At 40.0% G+C, this 27,104-nt stretch overlaps 2 protein-coding genes across 10 annotated transcripts in view; one reads left to right on the top strand and one right to left on the bottom strand.

The window, feature by feature from the left end:
* MGAT5 (alpha-1,6-mannosylglycoprotein 6-beta-N-acetylglucosaminyltransferase) overlaps window positions 1–7,582 on the top strand; it is a 114,990-nt gene extending 107,408 nt beyond the window's left edge. For 4 of the 5 annotated variants that reach the window (XM_090143580.1, XM_031590722.2, XM_090143578.1 and 1 more), the window contains one exon: window positions 870–7,582. In XM_090143580.1, coding sequence (XP_089999706.1) covers window positions 870–1,068 — 199 coding nt within the window. In that variant the 3' untranslated portion in view covers window positions 1,069–7,582. The remainder of the gene's footprint in view (window positions 1–869) is intronic. The other variant, XM_090143577.1, reaches the window with a different exon arrangement.
* Window positions 7,583–9,129: 1,547 nt separating this feature from the next.
* TMEM163 (transmembrane protein 163) overlaps window positions 9,130–27,104 on the bottom strand; it is an 85,524-nt gene continuing 67,549 nt past the window's right edge. For 2 of the 5 annotated variants that reach the window (XM_090143584.1, XM_090143588.1), the window contains 5 exons: window positions 17,217–17,328; window positions 11,919–11,999; window positions 10,747–10,845; window positions 10,210–10,311; window positions 9,130–9,859 (listed from right to left, as the gene is read on the bottom strand). In XM_090143584.1, the coding sequence (XP_089999710.1) occupies window positions 9,840–9,859; window positions 10,210–10,311; window positions 10,747–10,845; window positions 11,919–11,999; window positions 17,217–17,328 (414 nt within the window). In that variant the 3' untranslated portion in view covers window positions 9,130–9,839. The other 3 variants (XM_090143585.1, XM_090143589.1, XM_031590723.2) reach the window with 3 other exon arrangements.

Here is a 27,104-nt window from a genome sequence, read left to right as displayed (position 1 = left end):
CTATGCATTAAGGAAATTATTGCTGCTTTCAGGTGCCATTTCTTTGGGAACATGCCTCCGTTCCTTTCAGAATAAAAGCAAAGCATTCAAAGGCTGGGCTGCAAAATGGCTGCTAGCAAATGTGCCTTACAGGTTTTCCATCTTCACCTTTTTCTATATTCTTTGCAGACAGATTTTATTTTTATATTTTATTTGAAAAGTTGTAATTTCCAGCGGAGTACAGAAGCAGCTCACATATGAAAAGTTTCTGTCAAGCTCTTTTCTTTTCTAGCTATCTAGACAAAATTGTGTTTCTGTGGACAAAAAATCTGTTAAATTGTACTTCTAAAGCTACCACTGTTTCCAGAATAATTGGAAAAAAAGACTGCTGGAATTGCTACCTTCATACTTTTAAGCTTTGTGTCAGAAAATGGCAACTTGAGTTTTCCTTTCTTCTGCAGCACAGCGCCAGCACCTCAGCCTCACATTGGGCTGCCCAGGGATGCCTGGCGTGGTGTGGTTTGCCTGGCAGAGATTTGTGCTCAAATCAATGAAACTTTCTCCTGATTGCAGATTCTTTGGTTTTGTCTTACTAGAGATCCATGATATATTAAAACATCAGATTTGAGGAACAATCAAAAATGTTTTTTCCTTATTAACTTCTCTAATTAATCTTTAAGACATGAAGTAATGCTAAAAAAGACTCTGCTGCCCTCTGCAGAGAGAATCTGTGCAAGCAAAAAGAAATTAGTGTCTGAAAATCTGCACCTCTGATCTTACTTAACTTAGTATGTAGTGCAGTATTATATCCATAGTGAGGAAGGATGGAAACTGTATACTCAACTCTCGCAAACTCCACTGCACTTTTGATGACTTGCTTTCCTTTTTAGGCATAACATCGAGTGTCTCACCATTGAGTCTGCAAATGATATTCTGGTCCCCTCTTTTGATGCAAGAAGGAAGCACTGTGTTTTCCAAGGTGACCTCTTACTGTTCAGCTGTGCTGGATCCCACCCGACCCACAGAAGAATCTGCCCATGCAGGGACTACATTAAGGGACAGGTTGCGCTTTGTAAAGACTGCCTATAGCAGCAGCAGGGCTTCTTTTGAGTAGAGGACAAAATGTAAGTAGTTTTAAGAGGAGCTACTTATTAATTCCTGCACTTCTGCCCAGGTTTTTTGCTGCAGGCAGAGCTATTATTGCTGGGCAGAATTATCTACTGAGAGGAGGGATTGATAGCAAACAGCTAACTGATCTTTTTTCCTGTAAGAACATTTGCAGTGCAACTCTTCAAATTGCTTCATCTGTTTGCGAAGAGAAATGAGTTTCGTGTTCTCCAGTGATTTGAAGATGACTGCACAGAATAGTTTGTAGAAAACTCCCAGGCCCATCAAACTTCTTTTTTTGTTGTTTGGGTGAAGTGTTTTCTATTTTTCGATGAGTTTGAACATCCCTGGTAATGGTTAGCAAAAAGATCTCAGCGTCATTCCAGTAGAACATTGAAAAAAGTGTGCTGGGGGGGGGTGGCGGGGGGAGGACGAAAATTTATTATAGATGCACTGTTTTGGGCACTGCTTTGTCTTGAATGGCTACAAAGTGGTTTACTTCACAAGAATTTGGAATCACAAGATAGCTCTATATTCTGTAATTGGGTTATCTGGGCCCAGTCTTTTTCGTTTGTTTTAAGCTTTGTATACAAAGTATTGTCTGCATCACAGCTGCTGCACCAGAGCAGTCTGAACAGAAAGTGCTATGAGTCAGCAAGCAGGCAGAGTGTGACCCGACAGCCAACTTGGGTTGGGGCATTCTTCAGTGTGGAAAAGCCTCAAAGACACGCTGCCTTTTTAGGAATGGACTTGTCAGTTTACTGGTCCCATTTAGAAAGTAATCCTTGGAATTTGCCCATGCTTCTGTTGTAGTCTGTCTACTAGAAATACTGTGTGAAGCAAAAAGTATTCAGCATCTTTGGAGCAATATTATTGTTAGAGCCTCAGTTTGCTGCGCCTTCCAGTAGTTAAAGTGTTGCTGAATGACATAGAAAGGTTAAACTAAGCTAACTATAATTATTGTATGGTAGAAATGTAAAATGTCTTCATAACTAGCTAGATTTTTAAAGAGAATTTTTTTCTGAAGAACAAGAGGAGACAACTGCTAAGAAAAGTATTGACTGATCATGTGGGTGCTTTGGTTGTTTTTCTCTTGGGGAGGGAAGGAGGGGTTTGGTGTTTTTTTAGGTTTTCTTTTCTGTTTTTTTTTAACAGGCACACCAGTTATAAATTGAGAAAATTGAAGAGTTTGAATTCAAACTTCCTTTGAAGCAGCACATTAAATCTTTGACACCACTTTCTTTTTGTAGAGGTAACTATGGTTCTTCTCAGCAGAAGGTGGCACGCTTTGCAGCACCATTTGTAGGCAGGAAACAATTTGCTAAAGTCAGTGAGAAACCAGTCTGTGGTGTATTTTGAAAGCAGTCATAGTCAGCACATTTGGGACTTGAATGTGTTCTGTGTTGGAAAAAAATCCCATTGGCATGAAGGTTTTTTTTTATAAAGATGACCGAGTAGCCATGAAAAGCATAGAAACTTTTGTTTTCCCATCTCTTCACCTACCAAAGACCGTTCGAGGGAACTGCTTTTTAATCCTGGATAAATTTTTAAAACAAGGGAACTGAAAATTAAGTTTCAATGTGAAAGCAGCGAATTACCTTTTTCCAATTGGTTTCCTGCCTCAGCACTCCTGATGGTGTTACACTGTAACACTCCATACACAGGACTGCTGCAACACAGGACTGTAATCCTGAGGCTGTTGGGCGGCCACAAGGATGTGTGGGAAGTTCCTGGGATGCCAGGAACTGGCTGCAATGGTGGTAAAATCTGCTGTATCTTAAGAGTAATTTTCCAAAAGCAGAATAACAGGGCCCTTTAATGAGAGGCAAATATTTGGTGTGAGAAGCAAAACACAACTAGTATGAACATTCTTACTGTTAGCATATCTCAGCATTTGCTTCAGTCAACAGAAGCGTGGTTTGCAATAGTTTTAATACCCCAGCAGAGCTGGAGGAGGAGGATTTGAAATGGGTCTGAGCAGATGCAACAATTCATCTTGTGTTTATATCACCTATTCCCCACATAGCTGTGCATATTTGTGCAACTGGAAAACCCTGTGTATTAACGGCAGTGTGTACTTCTACCTGGTGCTGAAAGTGGGGGCAACAGCAGAGATTTGTCTTTCCTAGTTCAGCCTGAGGTTCCTCAGGCAGGATTTTAATTCAGAATGACATATCAGAGAATTACATCGGAAACAAAGATGTGGATGTGTGCACTTACAAATGCAAAACACGTAATTTTTGTTGCAGTGTAATTCTTGGCTGTAAATACATATTTGCTTGACTCCCCCTGCTGTATGGTCCACATGGCATATTGTGTTTTATTTTGCCTCTAAACTTTTATAGATGGGGAGGGTTTTGGTATTTGTTATTATAAGATTTTCTGGTCTAGTGCTTTGCTCAATGGTAAGTCTGCATTTACCACAGCAGGGAGAGTCTATTATAAGCTGTTCTTTTTTTTCATGCTGTAGCACTATTTCTCTCTTAGCCTACTGAGCTGAATTACCACATACTGGCAAAAGTGAAACAGCAAACACCGGTGCCACTGGCATTTCAGCCAGGGACAGGATATCTAAATCTGGCTTCAGGATCATGTGGGTCCAATTCTATTTCCACTGAAATCTATAGAGAATGAGTCCTTAATCTTAAAGAAAAAAGAATCAAGAGCTGTAGTCTCATAGGCCTGCCCTGTTAACTTTAAACACAGTAGGTGGACCTCTTCTTTCAGAAGCGTTACTTTTACGAAATACAGCTTCAATCAGAATTTCTGTAAAAGAGAGATCCTCTAAGAACTGTGAGTGAACAATCTGTAGTGTGCTGATGTTTCACTCTCCATCACAGAGCAGTGTTGCTCATGCATCAGTAAATCATGCAGAGCCCTTCTGCAGATAAGCATGCAGGCAAATCCTGTGGGACTATTACAATTCTGAACAATTTAGTAACGTATAAAAAATCCCCATTTTAGAACAGAGGCCAGCCTTCTGTCCAAGTGTCAGAACTAGTGAAAGAGTAAAGGTGGAGTCATAATATTCCACTTGGGGTCCTTGAGTGGGACCGTGCTGCAGAGCTCAGTCCACCAGTAAGGCCTGCAGCTCCTTCTGCTCTGAAATCAGAAGTCAGGTTTTTGCATGACTTGGCATTTGAATATATTGACCGGTGATTGGTGGGGGGGAAAAATGTCAAAAGTTGCATAGAAGAACATTTTACAAGCTTTTAAACATAACTCTCATATCAAGACATTCTTTGTTTTAAAATTTTGTATTTTTGTATGTGACCTAGTTTTTTCAAAAAATGTTGTTCCTATGAGATTAGAAAACTTGAGAGAAGCATTTACATATTTATTAACATAAAATTATGGCTTGCCTTTGAAAGGTAAAGTTGGTAAATACACACTGTTTAAAAATGCCAATAAAAACCTCATTTATTTCATATATGCAAGTTGATTTGCACATGTATAAATAGAGTTGCTTTTTTGCATTTTTTGCTTAGTTTGTTTCTTTTTGTGCTTTATAGTCGCAGCTGTGTTTGTTTATAGCAGATTGTTTCTCCTACAAATATTTAATGTTTATGTGCCTTTTTTTTTCTTTACTTTGGGGTTTGGATGGCTGCTTTTAATGTGGACACTGTCTGAACAAATATAATGGAACACTAACTGCAGGTAAAACCCAGTGCTCGATCACTGTGTATCTGTTAGCAGAACAAATTTTGAATGTTCTGAAATAACAGGGAGATCTGCTCTGAAAACATAAGGGTTAATAAGATAAAAGATACCAAAACATCACTGATTCTTACCAAAATTTGCTTCTGCCAGTGAAATGCCTTTTAGTGAATGTCTGTAATTGGACAGGAATGCTCCTGCTGGGACAGATGTCTGTGTAATGACAGAGAGCAAACTGCACCCACTGTATTCTCCTGGGAGACAATGCTAACAAAGAACCTGTAAGAACAGTCACACCTGATTTGATTAACTGGAAGGATTAAGATCTGCACTGGATTTGGGAGGTACTTCATTTTTCACATACAAGTGTGTTCAGATGGAAATGCACAGGGTGAATCCTGGTGCTCCTAACATGCAGTCCTTTATATCCAAATGTATGAGTCCATATCAAATGTATGAGCTTCAGTGGAGAGGGAATTCTGGCTGTTCATCTGACTGCAGAAATCTCTATTTTCATTTCTGTGAGGAAGTTTTGTCTAACAGCTGCTACTCCAAGTTCAGCAGCACAGGCTGGAGGACAGAGCCACAGGTTTCTGTGCACTCCCTGCACAGCTCTGCTCAAACACTCGCAGCTGTTTGTAACTTGCTCACTGACAGGTGCTCAGGCTTGTCCAAAATTACCATCAGGTGAAAGTGAGGCTGTTCACCAACCTCTTATCTCCTTGCTTAATTACATTGTTCTGTCCTTTAAATCCTCCTGTGTGGCCTTGGGTTTTCCTCTAACTAAAGACATGCCTCCCCTCTCAGAAATGAGTGTCCCCTCTAAATTACAAAGATGGGTTACAAGCTGCTACTCTCAACATAAGTAAAATTCAAGTTGCTTTCTGAGACATGTATTTTCTTCATACTGCATTTCAGGACCGGATTTTACTTCAGTAAAAATTGAAGTGTATAAATGAGGCTGGGTAGAATTCTCATCCAAGTAATTAATTTCACAACTCCCACTGGCTTCACTGGTAGCAGGACTCCTCCATTAATTTCAAATTAAAAAAAAACAGCTCTCCCTTTTTAATAAAGCACCATCCTACAGGATAAAGACTAAACCCTTGCAGGTAATGCTGTGCATGTTACAAGCAGCCAGTTTTGCTTGCTGCTATAGCATTTATCTTCACTAAGTTGGTGTGACTCACCATAATAGTATTGGTTCAGAACTTGGTTAAATAACTGTCCACTCTGCATTTTGGAGTGCTAAAGTCTAGTTCTGTTTTGATTGTTTGCTTTAAATATCAGTTACCATTTTCAACTTTAAAGCCTTTTTTCAAGGGGTGCTAACTTTTTGCCATGACTCTGTGTGACATTTTCCCTGCAGCTGCTTTGCCTTCAGCTTTTGACCTAGGATTGGTTTCCATTTTTGGTTCTCCTTTGTCCCCAGCAGTTCAGGGACCACTGTAAAGTTGAGGAGAGTGGTGCACTGGCTGATGTGGGCTTCTGGTCAGGCTGGAAAGACCAGGGACAGGTTTCATTTAAGTATGCTTTAAGAATACTGCTGTACTGTAGCTTAAAACATTTTGTTTAATGGTCAGTGACTTAAATCTTGTCTTCATATTTTTAAGTAGCTCTAGAGTTGTGGGGTTCTTTTACTTTGTAAAAATAATATATTTAAATGGAATGTGTAAACAGCAAACTCCATGTATCAGGTTTAAAATGTTTACTGTAGGGATGTGTTGAAAATTTCAGAGGCTGAACCTCAGCTATGTGGCATTGCTCGTGTTCTTTCTTCCAGGGAAAAGTAACAAAGTGCAGCTTCCACGTGAGTCATCTTTTACACATTCATTTAATTAAAACTAGTGTTGGGTTCTGATTCAGCAGACGCCTCCCAACAGCACGAAGCAACCTGCTTATTAAATGGGTAAATAAAATCAGGTCCTCAAAGCGCTGGTAAAATGAATTGTAACTCCACCTTCCCCACACTGCAGTGTGTGTCACACGGCCCAGCCCAGCTCCTGGCAGGACTGGAGCTGTTCCCGGTGTCACACAGGTACATGGTAAATCAGGCTGAATGGCTGTCTGAGAGCAATTCATTTTAATAGGGTTATACCCAGAACTCATTTGTTACTTTCATTAACAAGCTTGCTGTAATATGGAGACAGTGAAAACCATTTTATTTAGTTTTCACAAAGGAATATGGCAGAGGAGGAGGAAATGGCAGTTTTTAGCGAAAGGAAAAGAGAGTCAATTTTCTGAGAAAACTTACCCTACAGATTATAAAAAGAGAAATGTTAAAACATAAAGGAATGCTCACTCTGCTGGGTTGAGCTGAGTTCTCTCTCTGGCTGAGCGTAGCAGGATGACACAGAGCAGCCCTCTACTTCCTGGTCTCATTCCTTCCCTGGAGGCATCTCCATAGGGAAAGGCTAGAAAATTGAGTAATCCCTGTAGCACTGTAAGGGGAGAAATTAAACAAAAACCTACTGAAATCTGTAAAAACAAAGGCTGCTTTTTGCAGAAAATAATTTGGAATTGGAGTTTTTATGAGTTTTGTAAGAACTTCAGGATCAGGCTGGTTACTGTGTGTGTTCAGTTGGAATTCTCTCCTAAAGTCTTTATTTGAATAGTTGTGTTCCACTATATTGCATTCAAACAGTTTGATTCGGAAAGATGAGAACACAGTGATTCAGATACTGTCAAGTTACTGGGGTTCAATAGGATAAGATGATTATTTTATTTTTTTTAGAAACGTAAATGTCTGTACTTTAATGGCATAGAAAAATGCTTTGTTTTCACTGTTGTAGAAAAAAACTAGGGAGAACTTTATTTTTCAATAAACCTTTTTCTTGTGTGATTTGGATCTATGATTGTTTTGTGCATAAATGGCAAATCTGTGAGCTGCCACGGATCCAGAGTTGCATCTGTGTGACAATTCTGCAGCCCACAGCTGCCCACGCAGCAGAAGCAGTCCCACGGCCCACATCCCAGTGGTAAGAAAGGATACTGTTATCTTTGTTTTGTTTTGTTTGAAATCTAAATTGGATTTAAAGACAGATAAAATCAAGATTCATTTCAGGAGGGCAACTTGTTCTCTCCAATAGTTAGACATATTTCCTAATAATTTTCAGCCCAAAAGAAGATTGCGGGCACTGCTGCACACTGCATACAGAATACACAACTACTTGCAAAACAAACTCCTCTACAAAGGCTTTTTATCAAATGCACTTTCAGCCCTCCAGCTGATGTTCTTGCTGATGCCTGCGTCGCTCCTGGCTGCCCACACAGTGCCACCCTGATTCTGTGCCCAACCTCTGCCTGAGGAGCAGCTGAGCCAACCCCAGCATGCAGCTGATAGCGTGGAACAGGTAACATGCAGGAACTGCTCACTGCCTCCCCACAGGCTCATCCTGGGGCTGACAGGAGCAGGAAAGCATCCTGCTCCCAGGTGTGGGAGAAGCAGGACAGATCCCTTGATTGGCTGGTGTTTGATTTAATTACTCTCCAATTGCATAACCTGGACCCACAGGAATGTGGGTTTGTGCCCCTCCTGTCTCAGTTCTGATGCCTGATGAGCAGTGCTGAGAAATTAAAAGTGCTGTGAGCACAGTGAAACACTTGCAAGTCCAGGATGAGGTATTCACACAGATCAGTGTATTCAGGGATAGCGTTTGGTCAGTAGCTTCAATGCTTCCTTACCTCTCTGGCTCCCAGAAATGTCTATGTGCTCCCAGGCACCTGAGATTGCAGAAATGCAAATGGTGTTATCATTATTAGTGAGGAGAGCTCAGAAGGGTGCATACTGAGAGCTTAATTTGACGTTGTCTGAGGAAGTGCCTGTCTGCGGTCTTTGCTTCAAGTCCAGTTCTGCAACATCATTTTCAGATGGTGGTTGAATGCTGGTTATTTATAGCTTACCTACAAGGCTAGAAGTGGACTGAATTGACAAGGGGTTCTAATTTGGTGATTTCTGGGCTCAAAAACCTGGCTTTCAGCCAGAATCAATTTCCACTGCCTAACAATGAAGGTATTCAAAATACACCTCAAGCCCACCTGGCACGTGCAAGGCATGGTGTGGGGTTTTGATAGCTTCCTTCTCTGCTGTACTACATGGACAAATTCAAAGCCTCAGCTCAGATTCACTGACATTTTCAGGGATTAATTTGCAACTCTGACATGCTTTAGTAAGTATCAGTTTGCACTCTGTGCTGTTTTCATGTATGAACTTCATTCTCTATGCCCTCTGCACAACAGAGAGCATCTGTCAGTTTGACAAGCTTGCAGTCACCAATGCTGTGTTGGGCAGTACCAAGGTTAAGGTGATCCAAGTGCTCCCAGGCTACCCCTGCTGTTGGAAATTCAACCTTCAGTGAGTGTGGCTGGAACCTGCTTGTTATTTCATAATTACAGAGCAGCTGGCCCAGACAAGTAACAGAGAAAGCTACTATTGAAAATTTTACCTTCGAGGGTGCCTGGCTGGAGCAGAGCATCCTGGTAAACTGGATGAGCATTTATTTTCATTTCAATTGTAATGAGCCGTAAAAAGTATGGCAGTATGGATTTGTGCTCATTTCTGTGTATCACTATTGCCTGGTCTTTTTCCTTTGAAGTCTCAAGTATTTTACTTATTTTCTTGTGTTAATCTGCTAATACCAGAAGTGTTTTGAAGCATCCATGGCAACTGAAATACTTCTGCATTTGGTTTATGTTACTGTGATAAGAGAAGTATGAGCTTGTTCAACCACATCTCATTTTCAAGGGCTGTGCAGCTGGAGTCTGCACTTAAAACCATCCTCTTAGGAAGGAATATTCCCTCAGCTTTGCTTCATGGATGAACACATCCAAAGGTCCCTGTGCACACACTGCACTCAGTATTTTAACAGGCTTCTTTAAAATGTGAGCTGGTTTAATGTCCTATGTTCCCTCCATGAAGTAGGAGTTCTCTGCCACCAAGCTCACTGCAGTTAGGTGTCTCACCACAACCCGTTTTACCTTCTTGTTGCTCTTCTGGGTGCTGGGGTCTGTGCTAGAACCTGGCTGCTGTAGCGCATAGCCTTGCGGAGCAGTGCTTTGGGCAGTTCCTAAGTGTCACTTAATGACTGACACTGGGACTAGAGAAGCAACAGAATCCCTGGAGAGGTGGAAAAGGGTAAACAGTACTAGTAAAACCAGCAAAAAATAAGAAATACATAAAATAGCTATGTTCAGGGTCTGGTTCTATGATTCTGGTACTGACGATGCTTGACAAAACTGAGTTAATAAGCAGGGAGATGCCTTTTCCATGGCTCTCTTCAGTGGACTTGGAGTTAGAAAAGAAACAGAATGGGAAAATATCAAGACTAAGCAAAAGCATAAGGAATTAGGAACTTGTGCATGAAGAAAGTATTTGGGGGCAGTACGTGATATTTAGAAGTCCACCTAATGAGGACAGGGACGATTCCTGTACAATACATCCTTCTGCTGAATAAACTCATAAAGTACCTCCTTTGTCTTGTCGAGTGCTGTGCTTCCATCTTACGCTGAGTGACGTGTGATGGTGTGTCATCATCCGGCGCCAGCAAAGGCTCAAGTAGCACCAGGACACTGATAGTAACAATATTAAGGAGCTTGTATACAAACAATTATATAAACTTAATCCAAAATATGCCAACTATAGAAGCAGAACAGAATTCATTTTGCAGTAAAGACTTTTCTGTTCTGTTTCAAGAGACAGCAAGTGCCATCGTGCCAGTGCTGTGCACCTCACACTGACACTGTCAGCTCGGTGACACCTTTTGGTGTCTCTTCCTACACGCATCACTGGGAGCTTGCCTTTAATAAGGACCCTGGGGAACCTGGCTGAGAACTTGCTCTGTGACATTTGAAGGGAAATATGGTTGTAGATAACACAGTGCATCAGTAAACTATGTAAACAGTGTACATCAGTCACTGAACAGTCTCATTATAGATCTACTCTCATTTACATAATCTATTGTAGAGGAGCTAAAAATGGGGATTTCTAGCTACTTGGCTACTTACCACAATCCAATTTCAACCACTGTGGTGGACTGTCTGCTATTTTTAATCCACCTGTGATAAACAGAAGCAATATACTGGCTCTGTGTTGTGAAAGCCAACCTGAAATATATAAAATAAAGAGAAAATGGATATAGCCAGAGAATCCAGTTTAATTGGCTGCTATACAGGAAGACTTTGCTCTATGGTACATTCTGGAAATAGTTTTTAAATGTTACTTACGGTATTGTATAAAATAGATACCAGTTTTATTGTTTATACATCAAGTTTCTTTGATAATTTAACCTGCTAGTAAGTAATACATAAGATGTGCGATGGAAGGTGAGCAACACTTTACAGAACAATCTAAATCTAATAAATAGATCTCTATCTCACCACCCAGTTGAGCCACTGCTGTGCCATCATCAGACTACAGAGCAACCACAGTCACACACACCGACATGTCTGTGTAAAGTATAATAGAATAAAAAGTCCCATTCCTCAAGCAACTTCTCTTCCTTGCAAGACTTCTTGGCTTTGGTCTGTACAGTAATACTGTGTGTGCTAGTTTGGTCCATGCAAAGCAATCAACAGTGTCATCTTAAGAAAAAATAGAATTTAAGTTGAAGAGGTATTGTTTCACTCAGGTTAGGGCTAAAACGAAGAACCGCTCTGATCCCAAAAAGGTTTGAAACCACTCTTTCTGTGGGCCTATTTAAAAAGGGTTGAAGGGAGATCCCAGGTAAGTGTTTCAAAGCAACACAGCTCTTGGAGTCTGTCTTTATAACAGGATATTCCGTTAGCCAAAGAGGTTAGCAAGGATTGCACTTCTGTTACAGCATGTGTTTAGGAAAATACAGGCCAGGGCAAAAAAACAAGATCTGAAACTGGCACTTCTTTACCCACAGGTTTATCACATCATTAAGAACACTTTCACTCCAGAATATACAATGTGGCAGCTGGGTTAAAACTGCAAACTGCAAGTTTTCTATCATCACAGGAATCAATAGCATATCTGAAAGAAAAATGCTGCTGTTTCACTGAATTGCAAGCAGTGTGCACATATGCCAATTTTACAGAGAGATTTCCCATTAAAACAAACTTTAACAAAAACTAACCACGGGAAACAAACGGCATATTTAATAAAATACCATTGGCACCACTTGCCAAAACTGCTGTAGTTTTAGAGTCCTTACAAAGAAGAGCTGTGTGATCTTCACTCAAACATTTCATAGTGGCGCGTTTGCCGTACACGGGGCACCATATCAATAAGCAACCTGCAAAGGAAAGCACAGGAGTGGTTATGCAGAGATGCCCTGTGTGGCAGGGGCACCATGAGAAGCAGATGATGGCTTCTGTTTGGTACATTTAAATACTTCAGCACTGGATTGCCTCTACAGTTTTCCAGAACAGCTAGTTTTGCAGTAGAAATAATAGTAATTACAATGATTTTTCAAAAATGGCATTCACCATTAAAATGCTGATTTTCCAATTTTCCAATCAAGGGAAGAAAAACACACAGCTTCCAGCTGAGAAATTACCGCATCCAAAGTCCACCTCTCAACAGTCATGATTCCAATTGAATAAGATGCTGCATGTCCCCCTTTTTCTTATAGAGAAAGCAATGAAACGCAAAACCCTCATATTCCTTGCAGACAAGGGAAATTGTAGCAGAGCTTCATTCAATATTATTCTGTTGTGATGTCTTGAGTCAATAAATAATCTTAACATTCAGTAAAAACAATATTATTTGAAAAAAGCTAGCTAACTTCCAGTTCAAAAGTTGTTACATGGTGGAGGTAAGACAGAAATCACAGGTGAGACTACTCCTGAAATTACTGGTTATTTTTTGAATATTTTGAAGCCAAAACTGTTTCACTGCTATATTTCCAAATGCAGGTAAAGAAATGCCTCATTAAAACAATTCTAATTTCTTTTAAGTTCTGACTTCTTTCCTATTGATGTGAGACAGACACTTTTATCCGATTCCATGCGCTGTGCCACACTGTTGGCAGCTGGTCTAATAAATTGCAGTAACTGGGGTTACACAGGCATTTAAGAGCTATGACTTTTTACATTAAAAAGACTGCCCATCTTCAGTACATACTGAAATACCTACTAGCAGGAGATACTCACTTGATTCCATAGGCAAATATTGTAAGTCCAATTAAAACTCCTATACTGCCATCCAGATACCAGACAGAAGAATTGTGTTTAAAGACTTCTGCGCTAAGAAGGATGGAAAATCCCATTATTCCACCTACAAGAGAGTTGAAGCCTAGACAGGGAAAGAAAGAAGAACAAAAAAAAAAGAGGAAGAACCAAATCTCAATAGTGCCACATCAGAAAAGTTCACCTGTAGGGAGAAAAGCTGTGGTTGTGCCAGTAGTGCAGAGAGGGCGAAGATCCTTGTGTGAAGTGTCCTGCGTGCCATTTGTTCGCACCATTAGCCTGCAGACTGCAATGCTTCTGTTCTACAAATCAAACTTGCAATATCTGATGTCTGACCAGTGTTTTTTAAGCTCTGTCACTTGTCTGTTCTGATATAAGAGTCTACATCCATTTCCTTGTACTGGGTGTCTTGGTTCAGTTGGTCCCAACTGTTTCTCACAACCCTATTGAGTTCCAAATCCCAGTTCTAGCTGCTGTTTGTTTCAAACAGTTTTTCTTTCTTGTTGCTAAATCCTTCAAATGCTGGTCTGCTCCATGCTGACTCTGCCAGTGCAGCACTTCTTCCTCTTGAAGCTCATCATCATGAATCAGAACCAACTACCTCTGAACTGTAAACCAGTGGTTGGCTGGCTGTAGCCCTTGCATAGATATCTTCCAAAGATCATCTCCATAAGGTAATTAGTACTGCAGCACACACAGCAAGCCTTGACTGGAACATCAAAGGAAGATCAGTAAGGGACCTGAAGTCTCTTACTTTTTCTGTACAGGAGAAGGACAGCTTCTCCTAGAAGCTAGAGCCCAGGATACCCAAGATGCTCATTAAAAAGAAAATGATTTCGCACAATAGCTGTTCACAGATGTTACCACAGAGGTTTTCACTCCATTCCAGCTATTTGTTTTCTTGTATGTGGCACTATAGCTCAGAGCTGTATGCACCACTGACTGCATTAGGGAAGACACACAATAATCCCAGGAAGAGATTTGTATCTACTACTATTATAAATTAAATAGACATCATTTTAGATTCCTTTTCTTCTCTCTTTCTTAAACTGTTCCTTTCTAAGATTGTCCCTTTAAAATCTTTCCAGAGCTTTTAGAATGATTAGTGTCATTTTTCCTTCAGCTCTTCTTTGTTATCATGATTATTTTTCAGAGTCACTGATTGTATTCTTTTCCTTTCCAAACTCCCTTTTTCAGATTTTTCTGTTCCACAGTAAGCCAGAATGCATTGCCGTTGTGCTACAACAAAAAAATGTCACTGATAATGCATTCATTTGATAGATACCTTGATGACAAAGGAAAAAGTCTAACTTGAAATAGCCAATATTCTGTGTTAAGTCAACTCATCAGCCCAATTCTCTGTGTCTGCCAGCAACCACATGTATGACACTTACTTCTGAATGTCTCCTTTCAGCCAGGCTGATCACATCCTACCCCATCCAAACTAAGTCATTTCTCCAAGATGCAGCTAACACTTGACTGCTTCATAGATGAAATACTTTTATAATCCATCCATATTTTAAGATCCACCAGATCTTTGTCAGTAGGTGTTTAAATGCAAAGGAAATTCCTTGCGTGGAATAATCACGTGTTACTTAGCAAGTCTGTGGCAGAATGGGAAATACAAAGGTATCAGGCTCCCGGAGCTCTGAGAAAAGGATCCGGGATTTTTTGTGACTGTGGTAATGCCATTGGGATCACAAGTCCTGCATATACATGCTTTATTACTGGAATAATTATAGCAGTATATCTAAACCAGCATACGCCCAAAGCACTCTGTTAGTGCCTAGTCTGTTTGTACTCCCAAGAAATATAACATACTACTTCTACTGTGAATGAAATATATATTATGCGTGTATAATATATTAAGTATAAATTAATTCACTATAAATTTAAACCAGTGTTAGTTCCACGTACCAGCTTAAACCAGATTCTATTAGCAGAATATCCAAAAGTCAGGAAATAAGAAGACATTTTCTTGTCATTATTGGCTGATGTTTCCAAATGATCTAAAAGCTACTTACAAAGGAAATTGTCTCTTTTTCTGACTGTCATTCAGACAAACCTTTCCTTGTTGGTGAGGCAGGAAATCATGTAGCAGCTGCAGGTATGAATCCAGACACATTCTGTGCATAAGGTCAGCACAGGAAAAAACAGGTGGCAAAATCTGGGAAGGAAATGGGTATCTAAAACCTACAGCAATATAGGCTGACACTACCTGTCTGTCTCATCCCTACATGTGTCCTTTGAGATGGTACAAGATTCAAGATAGGAAACAGCTGTTTTTATTATCCAAAAGGCCATGAACTTTCGTTGTACACAAATTGTACAAGTAACATTTTGTTTCATAAGGATTAATACATTTAGGCTTCAAAAATCTATGGTTGTAAAGCCCTGTTCTTTAAAATATATGTGTATATATATATATCTCCTTAATAGAGATTGGCATGTATGAGAGGAAAAAAATACATATATTTTTAAGAAAGGTAAGTGTATGCTTGAGTTACTCAAAACAGTTTGCTGGTCCACAGCCAGTGATCAGAGGAGGTAAGTTAGTAGGAAACAGAAAACACTAAAAAAAGAATTGCAAGGGAGTGCTAAATCTGTCTCGGGTATTGAATCATACTGTCTCCTCCTGGTTGTTAATAAACTAAGTATATATGTAAATGTTTTTTTGTGAAAGAAGATATTTAACTACACATGGTAATACCAGCCTCCTACATTTTCTAAAATAGTCTGAGAAGGAAGAAAATAGAGGTAATAAGCAGAACAAGGTAATTGTATACCTTATTCCCTAGTTTTTTTAATCAAAGAATGAGCAAGCTCCAGTTCAGTGGCAGTATAATTAGCTCAAGGATGTAATTAGGAGGGAAGCAATTTCTGTGTCATGCAAAGCTAGAATTATTCAGGAATTTTTCACCTAATATTTTGTCTGAAAAAGCTGACTGTTTAAAAAACAAGCCACACATTTTTTTTAGAGTGAAGGTTAATCTGCCTAGCGAACATGTCCTGCTTACACTCTGACAGCAAAATAAGGCAGACTCACTTGTCTGCAGCCCCCAGGATCCTTTCCAGAATCCATTTTGCAGACCAGAGATCCTTTTGATTCAAAATGTCTAGAAGAATCTATGCTAAGGAATAGAAACAACAACATCTATTGCAGCTACACACAGAGAGAGGCAGGAGCTTAGTTCTACATTCTGCACTGCTGTTTTGATTCTTCTTTTTGCTTATTTTAATACATAAATAGTCACAAAGTATTTATATGTGGGACAATATTAAATGTATGTGTTCCCATCTATCACCAAAAAAAAATTAAATAGGTTTAAATAACTTAAGATAAAGTAATTACATGCATCCCAAGAGTAAACTGAAAATTGAGTTTCCTTAAAGTGAAATTTTTAGCAGAGTAAAATGATTTACATTCCACAGTCCATGAATCATTTACACAGTACTGTGTATCCTAACAGAACATTTCAAACTGTCATGTGATGGAAATTTGTAGGGATCTGTGACACCTCCATCCTCCCACGGGCTCACATGTTTGCAGAGCAGACCTCTGAGGCTTTCTAAAGATCCACAAGCTTTAGCCTTGTAAGTGAGGGGAGTATTGGAGCTCGCCTCAAAACATGCCTTACACATACCTTTACAAAGAGCAACAGCTGGGCACCTGCACCAAGGGCTGGAGCAGTGAGGGCTTCCAAGCACTGCATGAGTTTCACCACGTGACAAACCCTGGCAGGGTGCAGGACAATAAGCAGTGGCATTGTTTTCCACGTGTCTTACTGTACTGTACTGTACTCAGGCTGTACTGAGCAGGTGGCAGGAAAAGAACCAGGGCAGCAAATTATCTCTACAGGAGGAAGTCTGAATGATGGCTGAGACTCCTACTGAAAGCAGAGTGGCTTTTTCAGCAGCAGACTTTCTACATTTCTGCAGTAGGAATCAACCTGTTCATCAGGTGTAGGTAATGAGGACAGATGTGACTTAGCCAAATCTCTACAAATTGTTGTCATATCCCTACACCGTACTCCAACCTCTGGCAAATATACACCTAATGTATATTATGTGCTCTCTCTAACTCTCCATTATTGCTCACTAGCTATCCATTAACTGTTTGACTTCCATCAGAGGTACTCATTGCAGTTGATGCGTCTATGTAAGCAGCCAGAGGTCAAAAATTGCTCTGTTGTGTGTTTTTCCAATTTTTCATTTCAATAGACTTCCCCAGTTGCCCTTGTGCAGGTGATCACTTGTATCTCTGGGTCTACCACATTCCCTGGGAGAATCTGTAAGTGCAACAGGTTTGTATTCACACTCACCATCAGTTATCAGCGCTCTGCTTGTAAGGACCTTGCCCAGCATAAACTTGATTACTGCCAAAACAGTGCAGAGGATGCCACTTAAAACGGAGACACTATACAGAAAGTCATCCTGAAAGAAAAGATATCAGACATCAGTATATTTTCTGGTCCTGTGCAGTATAATTAAATGACAAATATTAATAGTTAGTATGCAATTATTTGTGCCATTATAGTATACAACCTGAGAAAAAGATTTCCTAAGTTATGACTTCCAGACAGCAGTAATTGCTCTTGCAAACATAATTAATGATGGTTCCAAGCAACACATTTTGAATAGACTCAAACTCCTGAGATTCAGGAGATGATCCACCTGCTGGGCTGACTGCAGGCTGCCTAGTAACTTAATGTCTAATGCAATCAATAAGGAAGTCTGCATGCAGGATGAAGGATTGAGATTCCACTTCCCAAACTTTTGTTGACTTTTTTGTGTGCTAGAAATAATAATTCAGTATTCTTTCTAAAGTAAAGTAAAGTCTGGTCCGAGCAACAGCGTTAAGAGCTTTACTACTGATGTGCATGTTTAGCTCTTAGACTATAAATTTTCAGTTACAGAATTATCCACAATATTTAACTTGATTACATAGCATGGGCTCCCCAGGTTCCCTCAACCGAAAACTGAGAGTCTATGTAGTGCAAATAAGAGTATCTGATTATTGTTTAACATCCTTCTCTAAAAGGCTGTCTGCAGGCACCTGCCTCTTTCCCCTCACTGGTTGGTGTTCAGGTGGTGTATGGGAACTGCTGAGTTACAGCCTGAACCACTGATGGAGCACCTGGGGAAAGGACTGGTCAGCCCTGGGAGCACAGGTGAAGGCAATTCATGTGTGTGACCAGAAGGGGTGGAGCCTGGCTGCACCTCTCTTAGATCCCATTTAATGGCTGACTGCCACTGTGGAAGGATCTCTGGATAGAGATCCCTCCCTTGTGGAGTCTTTCCTGTGAGCCTGGATCTCCACAAATGGGTGAGGACTTTTCCATTGTAATACCATTCCATTTGTGCTGGTCCTTTTGCTATTGCGCTCCTGTATTGCCCTTCCACTGTGTTAATCTGATTATAAAAGGTGGGATGCGAGGAACTGCTGGGTGCTGAAACCAGCTGCTGCAATCAGGCAGCTCACAGCAGTCCCTGTGTTTCTTCTTCTGCCATCTAACCACAGTGCTTCAAAGTAGATTAATTATATTACTCTTAAAACAAGCTTTAATTTAAGCTGTTGTAGCATCACTACAAATAAAGGAAATGGCAAGAATATTTTTATCTGCAGGTCTAAGTGGGCCAGTGCCACTGGGACCCTGAAACTGATCAAAATACTCTGGCAAAAACCCGCATTTATAGTGAACACTGTCATGATGATTCATCATCAGCTCCATCCATTTCCATTATTTTATTTTAGTGGCAACTCAAGGCACAAAGAAATGAAAAAAGGGTTGTGAAAAGCTGCTTAGGAAGGTATTGGTAATTACAGGTATGATGTGCTCACATCCCCAAAGCCTGCCAAAGCCTTCAGATTTTAATCTAATCTCAGCTAACACTTTACTAAATATTTTAACCAATATTTAATATACAGCACGAGTAAGACTTCAGAATAACCAGAAGCAGAACATGCAACATCAACCTAAGGACCACTGAGTCTCCACCCCAAGCTAGCAAAGTGCCATTCTCACACAAATGTTCCTTACATGAGCCAATTTCTTTTCACTTAATTTGCAATAGTAAGAGTGGCAAGCAAACCTGATCATGATGCTTTCATGCGTATGAAGGCCTTGCATTTCTTTTTCTTGTTACAGAATATCAACCCAGTTGGTCACTACCTGATGGGCAATAGGAACTGCCTCTCAGGAGTTGCTGCTGCTGAAAAGAGTCAAGCAGGTTTAAAGGGTGACTGTGGAGGGGATGAAAAGAGCAGGGCAAAGAGGTGCCACATTATTTTGATTATACCACAGATTTTTGGGGTGAATTCAGGTCGTTTGGAATTTTTCAGTGTTACCAAACTCATGGAACATTGGCATGCATCTTGACATGTGTTCCAGCTATTGTATTGTGATCAAGAATAGTCTCACTAATTGCTTTACTGGCAGCCAAGACAACTTAAATGTGGTACAGGTTCTTAATAAATAAATAATTCATTAAGCTAAAATTTTATAGAGAATGCAGGAACTCAAAAAACTTCCTGATTATTTTTTTAATAATAGAGCACAAGCTCATTTTGTTTCTAATACTAAACTGACAGCCACCAATACAGCAGATCTGATCCATCAGAGCTTCTCTACCATCACAGTGAACAGAGAAGGGGAAGAAACTAAAAATCTCCTCTTCTTGCTTTAGTCTATTCAGAATAGGTTTTGGCAGAAGATTCCTTTCCCTCTTTTTTCCTCTGGATGTCAAACCTTAATTAATACCTAATGATCACCAGCTCAGAGCAGTTCCACACAACACCCACACGGAGGCGGCCGACACTGCAGTACCAGGCAAGGAAACAAAACTGAAGTGTAAAAAAAAAAAAAATCACCTACTTTGATTCCCAGGCCTTTGCTGTGCTTTCTGGATGCCCAGGCAGCTGGAAGAAGCATCTAGTGAGGTTTTGCAACAGGGCAAAGAGCTGCTTGAAATGCTCCTTGGGGCCCACACACAGGGAGAGAGGCTGGAAGTGGTTTAGAACAGCAGGTGGCTCTGCTGCTAGGTCACACAGCAGAGGGTTGCAGAGGATGTGACAGCTGGAAGGAACAACACTGACCACCTGATCCTCAGGGCTACAGAGCAAGGGCACACGGGGCTGGTGTGCTCCCCTTGCTGCTGCAGTGCTCCAAGAGTTAAACACATCATACCATGATGTGAAGTGACTGCCATTGAACCAACCCATCCTTGGGAGAAAGGAAGACAAGAGGCCAGAATAGAGAGCTAAATTAATAAAATAAGCCCAGCCATCTGGCACTGTCTCCCTCAGGATCTTCCCTCCACTGTGCCCCCTCTGTGTCCCTTTGCCTTAGCATCTGACAGTCATTAACAGCACGAAGCACATCTTGCCAGACCCACCGTACATATTCATGGTGTTATTTTAATTAAAGCAGCAGCAGCAAATTGTGACAGATGATAAAAATTTAAATTCCGATCATTTCCATATGGTAAAACCTCCTCAGCATTGTAAATAAAGCTTTTCCTTTTCCATTTCTTTTGATCATATTCACTCATTACTATTACACCCTACACGAAGCCTCAGTGAATGGACATGCGTATCCTAGTAGATGGCTTCACGTATTAAACAACAGTGTGCACAAAGCTAGCTGCTCAGCCTGAATGGCCATCTCATTACACAGCACTTTATGCTGTGACAGTGTCCCAAAAGAAAGCTTTCCTATCATGCTTTCTTTGGTCCCAGAAAGGGAATAATAGTGGTCAGCAGGCAGCCTTCCTGCGCTTCATCCCAATGCACTGTCCCCACCCGTGCAAATCAGAATGGAGGCCTTCGGAAAACGTGACAATTCTTTTGTCCCTGCTTTCAAACATCTCACCAAAAGCAGTCATCTTGAGGCTTAAGGAAAATTTGTTGATGGTATTGTGACTTTGATCTTTCCAAATCTATTGTAGAAACTAAAAAAAGCTGCAGGGGATGCTTCAAAGCTTGGCTTGGTAGGTGGAGATGCTTTAACACAATTCTCAGACTACTAACTAAATTTTAGCTGATTTGTGCTCCTGGCATCTTCCTAGAATGTCTTACTAATTCCGACTTTAAGACTTTGCCCTACTTTCAAACTGTATTATTTCTACCCATTATTTTTTTCCTCTCCATCCTGCATTTACCATCCTTTACATTCATTTTCACTTTGGGGATTCAGAAACGTTTTCACTTCAAGTTAAGTTTACAGTGTTGAGCAAAAAGATATTTACTGATATTGGAGCAATAAGGAATCTTCAGTGCTCATAACCAGTGGTCACAACATGTGTAAAATTAAGAATAAAATCTGTAGGCATGATTCTCCTCTCTGGCCCTCCTGCACTCTGCCCCAAGATAAGCTGCTGCTTCTCCTCCCACAGCTGCAGCTTTCCTTCCACTCTCCTTAGCTTTCTCTGTGACCCAGACGCAGCTGGGAGCCCCTGGTACCACTCCTTCATCCCATTCCTCTCTCCCTGACCCAGAGAAGGCAGTGTTCTGTGGTGTTGTACTACTTCTCTGCTGAGCCTTGCCTGAGAAAGAAGGGTTTAAAATAAAACGAGACGCCTTGGCTCAGGAGGGAGGGCTGTATTTCTGGAACGCTGTAGCTGCTGTTGGCAGAAGCAATGTTGTGCCTAGGCCAAACTGAGCCAGCTTTGTGGCATTAAATACCGATTTTGCCCCTCTCAGCTCCTCACCACCTGTCTCACATCCCCACAACAGCCTGATCCTGCAGCACCTCAGCAGCTCCCTCTCACCTCACCCATCCGGCACACTGCTGGCAGGCCGCTCCGGAGTCAACCAGAAAGGACTGGTTCCCCTGCTCTTCCCCTGAAGGATGATGTTTATACAGATAGAGAGTCCAAATTTCTATCCTGCTTTCTCACAAGTAATGAATAGTTTATGTAATCAGTCTAGAGGCAAATTCTGGGAAGCTGGAGAGCCCATCTCACCAGCTGATTTCACAAGGGATGAAGGTTTTAATTGCTTTGCACTGTCAGAAAACAAACCGACAGCCCCGTGTCTGACTCAGGTAGCAAACTCTGCACACGGAGACATAAAAATCTATTATTAGCACCAAAAAGAATTCTTATGAATGCTTTCAACCTTTAGTGCTGAAACACTGTGACAAAGCAATTCCACAGAGCAGAGCACCTCAAGAAGTAAATACTGACAGTAAGGTAAGAGCTGATCACAGGGCACAGGGGCTGGGCATTACCTGAGGTGTGACCAGCAATCTGTATCACATCACCCACCACATGTCCAGCACTTACTTCCTATCACTGTGCTAAGACCTGAAAGCAAGACTTTTCATGAATCACTTAAAACAACTTGTAAGCCAGAGCTGAGGAAAAGCGATCAACTGTATTTCAGCTGGTTTTCATATCGGCATCATCCTCACCAATCTGTGACAACATGCTTATTTTAGGGCTAAATTAATTGTTTAAGGCCAAACAACCAAGCACCATACCATATGAAATATCACTGTGATCATTATAAAACAAGATTCTAAAGTATAATTAATATGCTCAGTCATTTGATTTGAAATGGTATGCAATAAATGATATGCATATGTGTAAGAAAATAAAGAGAAGCATGTATAAGGACATACCTTGGGCACATCAGTCACAAGTAGTATTTCCTATATTGTTATTGACCTCTTTTTCAGCTGCTGATGTTAATTAAATACATTACATATTTATTATAAATGATTGAATTAGCAAATACACTAGTGCTCAAAGAGCTACACTGTGCCACTCCTAGCTTCCGTTCAACAATCAATAATTTGTGATGGAATTACAAGCAGCCTAATCTTACAAGAGATTTCATTTATAAAAGCATCGGAGGCGCCACATCAGATGTGCATCACGTCTTTTGTATACAAATTGATTACATTTTCCTTCTTTGTTCTGAAGGAAATGTCAGAAATATGGCGTGATGCTTGCTTACTCTTGCAAAAAAGTGTCCTTTGCCATACTAATGAGGACAAATGCCAAACTGCATTGACATTACATGTGTTATACTATTATCTGGGGAAACATAAGCAGTAACTGAATAGTAAATGGGTATTGATTTACAACCCCAGGTGAAATTAAAACAGTCACTCTCAGTGTTGCTGGGTTGGGCTGGTTTTAGCCTTCTCAAATAGAAAATGCTTGCAAATTCTTGGAGGAAACAGTCAAATTGAAATATAGCACTGTATACTTCTTATTCAAGAATATATAGTGATTGACATGGAAGAGGTAAAAAGGCAAAAAAAAAGAATTTTTACTGGAGAGCTGTCAAATGCTAACACTAGCAAATCCAAACACAAAACAATGCTTAATGTGAGTTTTAAATATAGAAATCAAAGCATAATGTCATCAACATTATGGAGTATCACTAAAAATATGCACCAAGTCTGCAGGGTTGGTACTGGCTATGGATACAGCTCTCTGAAACAACAATAAAGAAATGGTAATTCCTTTTCCAATGGGAATTGTCTCATTATGGCCAACATAGGCTGGAGAACAAATGCTGTGAGTAACAGTAGGGAAAATATTCTGAATCTGATAGCTAGGAAAAAAAAAAAAAAAGTAAATCACTTCTGAGCCACAAAGAAGTGATTCTATTTTAGGTTCAATACTCAACACTGTAGGAAAAAAAAACCAACTGAAATTACGTGATCTGAGAATGATTCATTTAAAATTAAGTGGAAGGGTAAACACAGCGAAGGTTTATATTCCCAGTGCCAAATGTTGATTAACTTCCTAAGTCAGATATAATGAAGAACAGCTAAAATTATCAGAAAATTTAATTCCAAATACCCTGGAAAGAAGAGCAGCTGGCCTACTTCTAACAATTCCTGCTTGTGCTTTAGGAACAAAGAAAGTGAGGAGAAAAGAAAAAAAAATGAAAAAAAGAAAAAAAAGAACTGATGAGTACAATTTTTTTTCCCTAGGGATCAGGAGTACATCACTGAAATAAGAACTGTGGTACATCATGCTGAAACAGGTCCTACAAAAATAAAGTTTTGCAGCTACATAAGAAATAAGAACAGAAATAAGTGGAATTTGTAACTGTAGCAGTACGTCCCTCTGTCTTGTGAAAAAAACAAATCAAGAATTGTATGACTTTTGTGTGCTTTCCAAGTGAATATATTCACAGCCATCCCTTCCTCCAAACACATTCACAGTGTTTAGGCACCCGTAGAGAAAGTCCAGGGCAACACTACACACTTAAACTAAACAGAGGGCACTGCCCAGGCCTCCCTACAGCACACCTACACCTACTTTTTTTACCAAAAGAAATCTAGAACAAATACACAAGCATCCTAGCTATGTGATAATGATAGGAGAGAAATAAGATTTCCTTCAAAAACATGTTTGAAAACAAGTGTTCATGAATTTAGAGTTGTGTCACTACATCTCTAAATTCATAACATATGAATGCTTTTATTAAAAACATTTTCAGACAAATGAGAAAGGAGGTCACAGCCTGATCAAGAAATAACTTGTGCTTATGTGTTGATGCATGCAGAAACTGTGTCTACATACACACCCACACAAATCTGTCTCCAAAAGAAATTGAAGCATCTCTGCAAACTCCAGGCAAGTTGAGATGTCAGTCAGATCCTCTCCAGAACATACACCAGCGATTCATCTTCATTTACAGTGCAGGCTAACTGGGGAGGTCCCAGTTGACTGTCAGTTTCCACATGTGACTCCAGTGAACAAGAAGGGCAGGAAGGACAACCGAGAGAATTACAGGCTTACCAGTCTGACCTCAGTACCAGGGATGTCATCTCACGGCCCATACAGGACAATCAGGCAATCAGGTGTAGCCAGCATGGCTTTCTGAAAAGCGGGACCTGCCTGATTAACCTGATTCTGTCCTCTAGTGCTCAATATAAGTCACTTCCAAAGCTTCAAAAACTGCCCTATATAGAAAGAATTTTTGGTTTCACACTGTTTTTCACAAGAATTGTAGAAACATTGGAGGAATTGCCATAGTAGTACTTGCAATAAGTATGATGGCATATTCTATTCACCTACAGGGCTCTTTATGCTGCTCCTAAAGGCATACATAGGAGAAAACCAATCCATACCACAATGTATATTCAATGTTGGTAGTTTCCAGACTGTTTAGACAAACAGCTCCCTTTGTTTCCCTTTAGTTTCTCCTATTTCTACATCTTATTGTCAGCCTTATAATTCACGACATCATGATTTAACTCATTTAAAAACCCAATAACATAATCCTATGGACCAATTGTTGTAAAGCACTGCTCTATATCACAGATATTGAAAATGCTAGCAGAAGGGATTGTATTTCAAACCTTGGGGATTAATACATATCTCAATTATTTAAAAGGAAACTTTTTCCCACGATAGAATTCAATTCTTACATTAATTATGCTATTGTATGTGAATAATTAATTCACTGGCCAACTCTCCTGACACAGAATGCCATTTTTCAGAGCAGGCTACTTTTCAATTATTATATAACATAATGTGCATAGGAAATACCCCAAGTTTACCTAGCAGTGGCAATTTCTGAACAGGCAACTAACTGCAGGATATGGAAATTACAGTTTAAAGTTTTGCAGAAACACCAATTTAGTGCTCAACACTTTTGAAATTTGAAAAAATGAATATAAAGTATCAGTCTCTGGTGACTCTTATATCTTCAATCATATGGGCTCTTTGGGCTTCATCATCTGAAAATGGAGACGAAACTGAAAAGAAACTTACAAAGAAAGTCAGTGGTGACCAAAGATAATGAATATCTCCCATGTGAGAAATGATTAAACAGAAGAGGCTCTCCTGCTGTCAGAAAGGACAGGTGGGACATATGGAAGTAAGCTTATGATGGGATGGAGGTGATTAAGTGGGAATGATTAAGTACCTCTTCCAATACAGGAATTACGGAGGCAATGAATGAAATTCTTTGAAGATCTACCATTCTATGATTCTGTGATATCAGAAAACAGTTAAACCACAAAATGGAGTATTTCTTCCCACAGTGCACAATTACAGCATCATATGATATTGCTGATACTAAAAACATACAAGGCTTTAAAAAGCATTTCTAGAAATTGACAGAAGAAAAAGGGAACCACAAGCTTGGATCCCCAAAGCCATGAGATATGCTGAGATGCAGATTACCAGAAGCAGGCCCACCTGCTGCTGTCAGGATTGTGCCTCTCAACATTTTGAACGCTGGAACTACATTGAATATGTTTCAATGAAATTATGTTCAGCATGGTATAAAAGAGAATTCAGCTAAGGGACTGAAAAATGCCTCGCTGAGCTAAACCTGAGACCCAGACCTGCAAATTAAGCAGATCCTCTCTGCAGTCTAACGAGGAACTTGGGATATTTAAGCCCCTTACGTAATGGATGGGGTGCTTAAGCTGGAAATGCCATAAGTACAACTGCCATTCTCTTTTTGGTTGTCTGAATCCTGGTGAGGACTGTCAGACCTGCAGCTTAAATCATTGTACAAAATGACAAAAATACAAAATACTCCTTTTCTAAATGTCCACACAAAGAAAATCTGTGTTCTAAACACTTGAAAAAGCATTTCAAATGATTTCTTAGTCACACGAATTTCACATCCTTTCTTGTTAGCAGTATTTTCATGAAAGCCACTTGGCCACAATCCATCCGCTTCAAGGACAACAGAATCTCTGTAACAAAGATCTCAGATTCTTTTTAAGGAAAAATTTTTCTCACTGCATGAATAGTAAAAACAGACAGATAGTAAATACTGTATTTCTTAGATACAACAAACTTTGTATAAATGATCCAGAAACACTCCAAAATGATTAACTGTATTTTTAGGTTTTTAATCTCAGCATGCTACAACTCATTAATGGATACCCAATTGGTTGTTCTGTTAAATTTAATCTGTCCACATTGCATACTATTTTCTCTTAAACTGACACAAATTAAGATGAACAAAGAATATACAATTGCTTCCAATTTCTAATTCTGACAAAGTCACGGAAGTTTAGACAAATTAAGACGTAAAAAACAGACTTCAGAGTTCTGGCAGTGCTGCGATTAGCCATGTTGCTCAGCACTAACATTCTTGTTCACCTTGAATCCCACACAACTATTACAGCAACACTCAGAAAACAATTTCTGTCTTAAACAAAGATTGCACTGAGAGCAATATTTTCCAGTTGGGTTTAAGCACATCATCCCATCAGACT

Source organism: Phasianus colchicus, chromosome 7 (genome assembly GCF_987193195.1).
Source record: "Phasianus colchicus chromosome 7, bPhaCol1.hap1.1, whole genome shotgun sequence".
NCBI lineage: Eukaryota > Metazoa > Chordata > Aves > Galliformes > Phasianidae > Phasianus > Phasianus colchicus.
This window is presented reverse-complemented; position numbering and strand designations above follow the sequence as displayed.